Here is a 12,510-nt window from a genome sequence, read left to right on the forward strand (position 1 = left end):
GCTCTAATAGCGTTAATGTTATAGGCACTAAATTTACATTACACGCACGCAGCCTCCTTGCATGTGGCCCTGCGGCGTTGGCGGTTGGTGGTTTTAGATATTCGTCTCACGAGCAGCCCGAGCTCCAAAGTGAAAGCTGGCGTTGTGCAATAGTCCCTCATAAATAATTCCTTCCCATTCTTGGGACTAGGGAATGGTAAGAAAGTTCTGGCTGGTTCGGTAGTGTCTTAGTCTACCCTACCACATGTGCACAACTGAGCGGCTACGGTGGACGGCTCTGTTCATTTCCTTCAATGGGGAAAGCCGCTATAAAGTCAAGAATGGATGGCATCGTACCAGACCGGACGACAAAACGGTTGTGTGCCGTAGTCGTGCCTTGAAACGAGACCAAAACGGCACACATGGAAGACATGCACACACACAGCTGGCAGGTCGGTATGTGGTTGAGCGTCGGTTTTATCTCGATGGTCCCCCGGCCCCAGGTCTCGGGGCTGGTCCCCGGTTGACGATGATTATCACTGATGCCGGCGTAATTGGTAGTGTAATAATAAATTAACATTGCCCAAACCATAACTCTGGCCACCGGAACCAGTTCTCTATCGCTTGTATGCCTGTGTGTGTGTGCCTTTGTCTCTGTTTTTCTGTTCCGTGCAGCAGCACTCGCTCCCACTGGAAGTTTGCGTACGAGAATCTGACGTTGGAAATCTTTGGGGATTTGCAGGCAGGGACTAGAATTGAAAAGTTCGCCCCGTCTATTGTAAAGAAGCGAAAACTATCCGTCCCTCTTTTTTTGGGGCCGTTGTTGCTCAGCAATGGCTCAGCCTCACATTGCGTAGCGCGTTGTTTGTGTGAGTGTGTATGTGTGTGTCTTGTGTGGGGATCCATTGCCGGTGAGATGGTAAGCCGATTGGCATTCGTGTTGCGGTTTTACCATACGACACAACCCGCTGGCCCCACGCTGAACGCCTGGGCCACTTTGTTGGGGCTGGGCCGCGGCTAAGGGTCATAATAAATTCAGCAACACTTCAAGCCCGGATTTTAAGATTCAAATCTCGGCAGTTTTAATTCGATTGCAGCCCGGGGGCCGGTAATTGTTGATAATTGAGAATGATGTTGCAAATTGGATTACGGGCGGGCAATTAGTAGCCATTTAATCGGATATCATATTTCACGGCATTGGTCTGCGGTACCAGCCGATCGAGAGCTTGGGGATGGCTTTTCTTTGCGGATTGTGGCTGCATTTGGCACTGAGTGTGTATGTACGTGCGTGGTTTATGGTTCATGTTTACCGTGCAAACCACCGGACTGGACAGCGAAGAGTTATTATCAATCGATTAAGAGTGTTTTTTTTTTCTCCCCGTCTCCTCAATTTACTGTTTTCTGTGGTTCATCGGCCAATCGTCAGGCACCGTGTTGTGTATTAAATCAGGATAATTATGCGTCATTGCGGGTTTTGGCAAGCGAGAAATGAAAAATGTGATTATCGAACGGACAAATTAACATGTTTTTGTGTTGGGGTAGAGGATTTAAAGTGGCCAGAGCTTTAATGTCAGAAGCTGCAGAAATGGTTGATGATTCCTTTCACCTTTCAGCACATCCACGCTCTTCTCGGGGAAGCTTTTGATGGAAACTTATTGCAGCCTGGTTGCGCCACGTCAGCAAACAGCAACAATCAAGCGGTGGACCTAATAAATGTTCCGGCACGGATGCCATTTGTGCCGGGATTTCTTCACGTACTGTTGATGTGTTGTATGCATTTTGCATGACGAATGGGCCGTGAGAGTGCGGTTAGTTCTTTGGTTCTTGCGCACGAAGCACACGCTTCTTGAAGACGTTCTTCTGGAGCCGTGATACGGTTGAGCGAAATCTTGCACACACGCTTCATGCACTCAATCGTCGTTTGTCCTAAGATAGTTTCAGGACGGGCGCTTGTTACGGGGTAACAAATGTACAGCCGGATCAACCATTTCTACCCTTCATTTTTATCGCTTACGGGCACATTTGTATTCGAAATGGGTTGCGAAAAGTGTGTGGGAAAACGGAAGAATAGAAAAGCGGGGGGGAGAAAAACTATAAATGACCCATCCGATCGTAGCCGTTCCGGATGGGATCGGTTAATACTCGGCCGATGTGGTGTGGTGTATGTGCCAGTGCTTAGGTTTTTGAGAGATTGCTCCAGTAATTGAACCAGATAGACGTGGTACGTCTTCATCTTTCTCAGCCGGGACTGTTTTTTTTCGTATTTCTTCCACCGCTTCATGCAAGAGCAAGAAGATGGCTGGCTGCTGGACGATGTTGCTTCCTTGCCCGATGGCAGATTAATACCGATTGACCATAATCCATAACCCAAGCAACGCCCTGTCCATTTGGAGTGTGCCGTCGACTGCAAAAGAAATGGGGATTGTTTTTCTCCTCCCTTGTTTGCGCTCAGTCAACCGATGAATCAACTCACGAAACGGGAGTTACTGGCAAAGTTGGAAAAGATGTCTTGAATGTAGTGCCGAAAATTGTTGGCAATAATCCTTGACTCTTGCAGGGTGCCAAAAATATGTCCAAAACCCACGGCTACGAACGATCGGAATGAATCATTTTTGGAAGGATGATTGAACCACACGGGGGGTGAAACTTTTGGCTGTGCATCATAATACAGTATGAAGATTTGCTTGTAGCGCAATGCTTCTGTACTTAATGTACTGTAGTTGAACTTGAGAATGGATGTAAAGGCATATTTATGGACATTTTTCATGACTATAGTACATTGTAATAGTTTCACATGATTTCAATGAGCAATCGAACGAGTTTCATAATGTAGAAATACACTGCCGAAAAACGCCTAACAGTAGGCAATCTTCATTGTCTTTGGACAATCGCTTCGACGCTCATTCCACGCAAACAATGAGGCCCCTGGCTAGCCACCATAGAACAAAAATTACATCACTCAAAGAAGCGCCTGGAACACATCGTCCAAAAAAGAAGGTGGCGGAGGTAAATATTTACCCATCGCTTCGTAAGGTTCGTGCCACCCGGGAGACTGCGACCTGTCCGTTCAAGCTCCCAGGCCCAGGGTGCACGGTCGATGCGGGGTTCTCTTCCCTCCCATAATCAAGCTCACGTTGCTCATCAAATATACATCGGGCCTTTGGGTTACGCTGTGAGGCCAGACCGACCAGCGTGCGCTTCAGGCCAACGAAGGTTTGCCGTTCATACCGTTCCGGCTCGTGCCGTAGGCCGTGCCGTGGTCGAAAATTAGCTTGTTTGCATTGAAATTTCCGCCTGCCCGAGCATTGCCAATTGTCAGCTACCGGTACCGGTTGGCCTTGATGAAGCGCTGGGGGAGCGGCGGGCTGGCCATGGGGTAAAAGGACTTTTTCGCAAACGACGAAACTGAAGGCCTAGTAGGTGGGAGCCAGCCATAGCAGCGTTGCAGAGTAAACAAAACACCAGCAGGGCAGGGAAGAGTAAAATCGAAAGAAGAAGCAAGCGTGTAAAATGAACAATAACAGTGTATGAAGGGAGAATGCAGTGAAGCATGACAAGAGATAGACGGGGGAAAAAGGAGAAGGAACAAATCGCTTGAGCCAATGTGTATAAATCAACAGTGGGGATAAAAAATGGCTGGAAGTTTTTACAGAATAGAAGAAAAAACTGTGGCAGAAAATTGGTAGTGCTTCAAAGTATAGAGAACTTTGAAGACTGAAATGTATGTTAAATAGTCAAAAATGACTAAGAAGCAAAACCAGAATGGAGACGCCTGGTGTTTGTATCGAAAATGTATACTACAAACATATTTATAAAGGATTTTTTCTGTACATGAATAATCATTTGCAAATGATTTTGTATTGATTTTTTTCGCCTCTCTCTCGCTACAAAATCATGCTAAATTGTTCCGACATCAGTGAAAGGTTCAATATTTTCACGAATCGTTTCTCAACAAAGCGGTTTGAGCGTGCAAGCAAACCGATTGCATCAACCGTTGCATTTCCAAGCGCCCACATCGTCGTTGTTAAACATTTACCCGTTCGAACGGAGCAAACAAGTGCGGTGAGAAACACGTTTCGGTAAAAAAGAAAGAAACCCCTACAACCGCAACGAACCGCTGATGGGAAACGGGATTGAATGCTTATCGCTTCGGAAATTCGTTGGTAAGCGCTTCGCAATGAAATCTTTCAAACCGGGTGAATCGGGTACGTGCACATCCTTTGCTTAAACATTGATCATTGTGGATTTGCAACCCAAAAAAGGCACGGCCCGGAGAGCGAGAACACGGTCCGTCTGCTACCGAAACCTAACTATCGGTCGTTTCAAGTGTATTTTAGCTGGCACCGAGAGGGCAAAAAAACGCCTTCAAACCTCAAAACCGACAGAAGCAGACGGAACCACACGCAAGGACGGTGGATGGTTGAGAAAACCTGTTGAAAAATCAATACCAAAAGAAAGCAGCTCACCGTACCGTACCGTACCGTACAGGGAAGCAGCCGCATCGTATCTCGCTAATGCAAATATCCTTCCAGTTGCCATTACGATTACGGCGTTCCCATTTTGTGTGCGTCGACGTTTAATTTCTCGTCGGGCGGATGCATCGAGCAGTCCCCGAATCGACTGCCGTTAGACGCACGAACAGTTTCTTCCAAACACTCCCAACGACGTATTCCGTATTTGCGGTGGGTTAGAATAGGGGACGGGTGAAGGTTTTATCAGCAAGTTAAATAGAGCGTCGGTTTCTAAGCGTGTACGAGTTAGTCTGTGGTGGTTTTTGGTCGAAAATAAAGATGAGAAACTGGGCTGAAAGGATGGCATTAAACTCATCTGCTTCGATGTTTGGTGTGTTGGTGAAGCACAGTTTTGTTTGTGTTGGTATCGGTTGGAACCATTTTTATGTTGCCGATGAGGAACAGTCTTGCGAGAGGACGTGGGTTTAAATTTCGAGAGTTTTTGTGGGTTTTCATTTCCATCGTAGTCTTTAAGCTGCGTTGAACAAGCAATTGGATCGATTCTCAGTTTGTCATTTTTTGTATTTCATTTCAATTTCATAAAAAAATGCCACCAAAGACACTTTATTCGGTCTTTAAAGTCGGTAGATCTCATCTCTGCGTAATAATTCTTTAAAACCCGAGAACGGATGAGATTCAAACCTGCCAGAACACGATAAACAAATAACTAAAACAACAAAATGACGTCGTAACCGATGAGCGAAGGTTGTGATAATAAAATCTCTATCCCAAACTCGTACCAAAGCATAAAAAGAGAATGACACAGTGAGAGCCGCCAAACCAGCCCCGACAGACAAAGAGAACGAAATTTTCAGGCGAGGGGTAGGTAGAAACACGCGGTGGAGGTCCGGCCCGAAGTCGGATCCAAAGTCCGTTGTTTTGGGCTCGAAATTAAAAATGGCGGATGGAGCGCTACCACGGAGAGAATGCGCTCTCTTGCTTGCCTTTAAAATACACGAGGCGCTCTCGCTGTAAAGAACGCTCGCTCGCGCTGTTTCATCGTATTTTCCTCATACCCCTTCCTTCCCGTTTCTTTCGGCTTGCGCAGCGCTGAACTGGTACCCCCTCCCACTTGATTCCAGCGAATTGCGCTGCGCTGGACTGACACCCCCTCCCGCTCGTTTCTTTCGTAGCGCGCTGTGCGCTTCCCTTCATTCGGACTTGGTGCACCCGAATCAAAACAAAAACTTGAACACATCAAACTTGGTTTATATTTTATCACTTTTATTGCAAATAAAGGGGCATTTTCACACATAGCTTCACACAATCTTGCCACAAAATCACACACATTATTTATATGAAAAAAATCGCCGTATTTAAAATAGTCGCCTAACTGCATGGATACCGTTGTTGATGTTCAATACAGCAAACAAATATTAAAATGAAGCAACGCAAATCACACATTTAGGATAAATGATAACAAATAAGCGCAGCTTCATTTCAATGTGCACAACACTTCAACACTTAGCGAAACTTCGATCGCCCGGGACTTAGGCTAACACGCGCGCAGCCTTTCACGGCGAACGCTTGAGCTGAACTGACGATTTCGTGTGGTGGCAAGAAGGGGAGCGCACAGAGGAACACTCGCTGCACTAGTGCGAGCGAGACACCGATACCCGCATGCCGCTGCGAGAAAACCAAACTGACCCTACTAGCAATGAGAATGAAAAAGTGTGCGACTTTCAGGCGAGGGGCATGTAGAAGCATGGGGAGACGGTTGGAAATACGCGGAATTACGCGGAGGCGCGAGCGTGTTTTGGTTTCTACACAGTTTTTGCACTCACACAATTACACATGTGTGAATGTGTGCGTTCACTTTCAGCCTGCGCGCTCAGTTTGGTTTTCTCGCAGCGGCATGCGGGTATCGGTGTCTCGCTCGCACTAGTGCAGCGAGTGTTCCTCTGTGCGCTCCCCTTCTTGCCACCACACGAAATCGACAGTTCAGCTCAAGCGTTCGCCGTGAAAGGCTGCGCGCGTGTTAGCCTAAGTCCCGGGCGATCGAAGTTTCGCTAAGTGTTGAAGTGTTGTGCACATTGAAATGAAGCTGCGCTTATTTGTTATCATTTATCCTAAATGTGTGATTTGCGTTGCTTCATTTTAATATTTGTTTGCTGTATTGAACATCAACAACGGTATCCATGCAGTTAGGCGACTATTTTAAATACGGCGATTTTTTTTATATAAATAATGTGTGTGATTTTGTGGCAAGATTGTGTGAAGCTATGTGTGAAAATGCCCCTTTATTTGCAATAAAAGTGATAAAATATAAACCAAGTTTGATGTGTTCAAGTTTTTGTTTTGATTCGGGTGCACCAAGTCCGAATGAAGGAAAGCGCACAGCGCGCTACGAAAGAAACGAGCGGGAGGGGGTGTCAGTCCAGCGCAGCGCAATTCGCTGGAATCAAGTGGGAGGGGGTACCAGTTCAGCGCTGCGCAAGCCGAAAGAAACGGGAAGGAAGGGGTATGAGGAAAATACGATGAAACAGCGCGAGCGAGCGTTCTTTACAGCGAGAGCGCCTCGTGTATTTTAAAGGCAAGCAAGAGAGCGCATTCTCTCCGTGGTAGCGCTCCATTCGCCATTTTTAATTTCGAGCCCAAAACAACGGACTTTGGATCCGATCTTGGGCCGGGCCCCCACCGCGTGTTTCTACCTACCCCTCGCCTGAAAATTTCGTTCTCTTTGTCTGTCGGGGAGCGTGTTTTGGTTTCTACACAGTTTTTGCACTCACACAATTACACATGTGTGAATGTGTGCGTTCACTTTCAGCCTGCGCGCTCCCCGACAGACAAAGAGAACGAAATTTTCAGGCGAGGGGTAGGTAGAAACACGCGGTGGGGGCCCGGCCCAAGATCGGATCCAAAGTCCGTTGTTTTGGGCTCGAAATTAAAAATGGCGAATGGAGCGCTACCACGGAGAGAATGCGCTCTCTTGCTTGCCTTTAAAATACACGAGGCGCTCTCGCTGTAAAGAACGCTCGCTCGCGCTGTTTCATCGTATTTTCCTCATACCCCTTCCTTCCCGTTTCTTTCGGCTTGCGCAGCGCTGAACTGGTACCCCCTCCCACTTGATTCCAGCGAATTGCGCTGCGCTGGACTGACACCCCCTCCCGCTCGTTTCTTTCGTAGCGCGCTGTGCGCTTTCCTTCATTCGGACTTGGTGCACCCGAATCAAAACAAAAACTTGAACACATCAAACTTGGTTTATATTTTATCACTTTTATTGCAAATAAAGGGGCATTTTCACACATAGCTTCACACAATCTTGCCACAAAATCACACACATTATTTATATAAAAAAAATCGCCGTATTTAAAATAGTCGCCTTACTGCATGGATACCGTTGTTGATGTTCAATACAGCAAACAAATATTAAAATGAAGCAACGCAAATCACACATTTAGGATAAATGATAACAAATAAGCGCAGCTTCATTTCAATGTGCACAACACTTCAACACTTAGCGAAACTTCGATCGCCCGGGACTTAGGCTAACACGCGCGCAGCCTTTCACGGCGAACGCTTGAGCTGAACTGTCGATTTCGTGTGGTGGCAAGAAGGGGAGCGCACAGAGGAACACTCGCTGCACTAGTGCGAGCGAGACACCGATACCCGCATGCCGCTGCGAGAAAACCAAACTGAGCGCGCAGGCTGAAAGTGAACGCACACATTCACACATGTGTAATTGTGTGAGTGCAAAAACTGTGTAGAAACCAAAACACGCTCGCGCCTCCGCGTAATTCCGCGTATTTCCAACCGTCTCCCCATGCTTCTACATGCCCCTCGCCTGAAAGTCGCACACTTTTTCATTCTCATTGCTAGTAGGGTCAGTTTGGTTTTCTCGCAGCGGCATGCGGGTATCGGTGTCTCGCTCGCACTAGTGCAGCGAGTGTTCCTCTGTGCGCTCCCCTTCTTGCCACCACACGAAATCGTCAGTTCAGCTCAAGCGTTCGCCGTGAAAGGCTGCGCGCGTGTTAGCCTAAGTCCCGGGCGATCGAAGTTTCGCTAAGTGTTGAAGTGTTGTGCACATTGAAATGAAGCTGCGCTTATTTGTTATCATTTATCCTAAATGTGTGATTTGCGTTGCTTCATTTTAATATTTGTTTGCTGTATTGAACATCAACAACGGTATCCATGCAGTTAGGCGACTATTTTAAATACGGCGATTTTTTTCATATAAATAATGTGTGTGATTTTGTGGCAAGATTGTGTGAAGCTATGTGTGAAAATGCCCCTTTATTTGCAATAAAAGTGATAAAATATAAACCAAGTTTGATGTGTTCAAGTTTTTGTTTTGATTCGGGTGCACCAAGTCCGAATGAAGGGAAGCGCACAGCGCGCTACGAAAGAAACGAGCGGGAGGGGGTGTCAGTCCAGCGCAGCGCAATTCGCTGGAATCAAGTGGGAGGGGGTACCAGTTCAGCGCTGCGCAAGCCGAAAGAAACGGGAAGGAAGGGGTATGAGGAAAATACGATGAAACAGCGCGAGCGAGCGTTCTTTACAGCGAGAGCGCCTCGTGTATTTTAAAGGCAAGCAAGAGAGCGCATTCTCTCCGTGGTAGCGCTCCATCCGCCATTTTTAATTCTCAGCCCAAAACAACGGACTTCGGATCCGTGCTTGGGCCGGACCCCCACCGCGTGTTTCTACCTACCCCTCGCCTGAAAATTTCGTTCTCTTTGTCTGTCGGGAAGTCAAATAAAATGTGTACTTTCTCAGCGGTTAAATATGAGCCACGAGAGCCACAGCTAAGCACGTGCAGACGTCTTTATAGCACCGCTGAAAAGACGAACAGGCTCAAGGTGGCCGTTAAGGGTGTGCGCACGAGAAGAACTTTACTCGCGCCAACCAGAACGAGAGCGAAGAAATTGATTTGTACCTCGTACGTCCTTACCGAACAACCAAGGGTGGAAGCCATCCTGTACTGTCCTGCCCATTAGTCATTCGTGTTGAAGATAAATGACGACATGGCGTGTACTTCCCCTGACTGCGCTATTTCTACACACTACTACCACCAGCGGGCATGCTTTGGTGCGCATGGAGACGGGAGGGGATTCCCATCGCCATCTTCAAATCGTCTCATCTCGCTCACACACGCACCCATTGTGGTAGCTCTCTTTCTATAAAATTTCAACGCGCGCGCTTCGTTGGTATTGGTGAGGCAGCACATACACATTAACGTCTGCACACTTAGCGTTGCGCTTCCCCAACCGAGCAACATCCATTTGCTACCGACTACAGGACGACCAGCGCCAGATTACGTAGTCTGCCGGGCTTATAGCGCCATCATTTTGTTTTGTTTTTCTTCTCTCTCCCTCTAGCCTGCTGGTATTAGGGTACTCGAGGCATCTTACGAAGGGTGCGCGCAAACAGGGCAGTAATAATTCAGAACCGGCCCCTGGTGCGCATGTGAGCTGCTTGGAGCAGGGCTCTTTTGAGCGGTGACTTCTTGGAAGCGCTTGGGTTGTAAATAATTTTACTACCGATATAAAAATCCTCACCTAATTTCAATTAATTAACACTAATGACGGGAGTCATCGTTTTAATTTGATGTCCTGTTGTTGTGTGAGCGCGACTTCACGGACCGCGGGAAGTAATGAAGATGATGAGGTCATAGTGGCAACAGTTTGCAGCATATTGCCGTACTTACGCGTGTAACAGTCATTACTTACCATGTTTTCTTCCATTTTGTTTTTATTTTCATGTCCCACGATTGCAGCTGGCCTCCCGTACAAGGTGTACGCCGGGCACGATTCGGTGCTGGCGGAGAAGCGCAAGCAGCGCCGGATACGAACGACCTTCACCTCGGCCCAGCTGAAAGAGCTCGAGCGAGCCTTCCAGGAGACACACTATCCGGACATCTACACGCGCGAGGAAATAGCGATGAAAATCGATCTGACGGAGGCCCGCGTACAGGTGAGTTTTGTTTCGAATCGGAAATCAGGTCGGCCGAACGTACCGGACCACCTGAGCCTTTGGTGCTGGTTGGGTGGTTGATTGATTAAATTGTTTCCTTTTTTTTGGGTGAGTGCGTTCCGGATTTGTCTGGAGCATTGTTATCTTTTCGCTCCATCTCTTCAAAGACTCCGGAAAAAGGGCATCTTCCAAAGACACGCAGCAGAGGCGTGCAAATAAAGTCCATTATTTATGACACGTGCCTTGCTCAATATTTCATAGCCTGCTTGAGCCTTCTTGAGGTGCGCAAGAAGATGATGGGCAAAGGAAGACAACAAAACAGGCCCGAGCCATCCCAGGTTCGAGGGTCCTTCGGTAATGTTTGTGCATTTTAGATGACTATCTCTCTCTCCTCTCTCAATGACGCTCGAACCAGGGCAGGATACGCATATCATAGCGGGGCGTCCCGAGAGCGCTTGACACATGCCGTACGATTACGAGTGGGCAATAAATTTATCACCTTCCTTCCATCCGGCAGTGTATGTGTGTGTGTGTGTGTATTGGACATTTTGGATGGATTGCCTTTGTCTCTACTGTCCACCCTCCCTCGAAAACAGCCCGTAACAAGCGGTGAGGTGTTTTGGGCAAAGCAATCAGACAATCATGGCATCAGTAGACATCTTCAAAAGATGATCAAAATATCCTCTCCCAGATGCGTTCCAGAAACAACTGGCCAAAAAAAAACGGGTCATCTAGCTGTGACGAGGTACAGTGCGGGGTGGGAATAAGGAATGATGGATTATTGGGTGTCGTTTGATAAGCATCGTTCGTTGGATGCTTGGACGATGAAGTTCGTTTTGGGAGTTCATTTTCCTTTCCGAAGCGTCGACGTCTCTGGACGACGTCCGAGAACAATCCCGATTAGGATGTCATGGCGTAGAGGCACACGTCCGTCGCAGGGGGCAAACGTTGGTAGGCTTTCGTTACACTAGCACAACTAATCTGCCACATCAAGATTCACCTCGATTAGACACGACCCTCAACACGGCGCTGGAAGGGCCGGTACGATAACGACAGAGAAAATAAGTTGTAAAACAAGTGTAGCAAATTGATTTGGCTGTGAACGTGTTGCAGAGCGTGCTGGAGGGGTTGGTTTTGGGCTTTCGGCAACCGTTTTGTAACCCGATACGAGCGTGTGAAGTGGCTCAAAATTGATGTCACATGGTGGATTGGTCGGGTGAGATTACACGCTCACAATGATGAGTGGGCCTAGTGGGCGTGAAAAGGGAGGGCAAGATATGAGTGAGGGGACTCATATAGCAGTTGGTATAGGAAATTATGCATTCCATGTGGTGGAAAGAGACCTATGAAGTTTTAACAAGTTGGTGTTGTTATAAGGATTGCATACATTGAGGCGTTGAAACTAAAGCGTTTCTTAATTACTACACCGAGACGAAAAGATGACATCACGTAGGCGGTTGGTTTATTTTTAGCTCCATTCTATAGACAACGACACCAACTCCAATGGAGTCGTGGATTTTAAACGACTTCTTTCCCGCAGATTACCGCATCCATGTTGTTTTGATTGAATTACATCGAATGTTATCTTTAATTACATTAAACCAATATTGTTAACAATTTGTTGGCCTTCGGTTCTTGTTCCGGTAGCCCGCTCAATGTCAAGTGGCGTGGAAGGTGTGTCTGGCTTGAGTGGAATGTGGGATGCGATAATTTACATCCCGACGATGACTGGCCTGCCCGTGGAAAGGCTAAACGCAAACACATTCCATTTCAGTTAAGCAATTTCACCCTGCCCGTGAGTGCCACAGCATGCTCGGGTGAAATGTGATTAGCGGACGGTTGTTCGATCATACCGCTACCATACTGCCATATGTCAAGCTTGACAGATGAATAACAAGAAAGATCTACCGCTCGCCCGGTTTGGCCCCGTCGATGCTGTCCGGGGTGAAGGTGTTGATCGATTCAATTATGCGCCCGGCGAAGTGGGTGCGTGTGGCAGAGAGTGTACACAGTGTGTAGCGTTTCCGGTCGACACGATCGAGTAGTGACGGTTTAATTGAAATTTCAATTCAATTATCGAACATTATATGTCGCGCAAGTGCTACCGTCC

The 12,510-nt window shown here is 47.3% G+C and overlaps 1 protein-coding gene across 1 annotated transcript in view; it reads left to right on the forward strand.

The window, feature by feature from the left end:
* LOC120955776 (paired mesoderm homeobox protein 2A-like) overlaps positions 1-12,510 on the forward strand; it is a 42,648-nt gene that overhangs the window by 12,765 nt on the left and 17,373 nt on the right. Inside the window, exon 2 of the mRNA XM_040376911.2 lies at positions 10,204-10,400. Coding sequence (XP_040232845.2) covers positions 10,204-10,400 — 197 coding nt within the window. The remainder of the gene's footprint in view (positions 1-10,203; positions 10,401-12,510) is intronic.

The sequence above is a fragment of the Anopheles coluzzii genome, chromosome 3, assembly GCF_943734685.1.
Source record: "Anopheles coluzzii chromosome 3, AcolN3, whole genome shotgun sequence".
Taxonomy (NCBI): Eukaryota; Metazoa; Arthropoda; class Insecta; order Diptera; family Culicidae; genus Anopheles; species Anopheles coluzzii.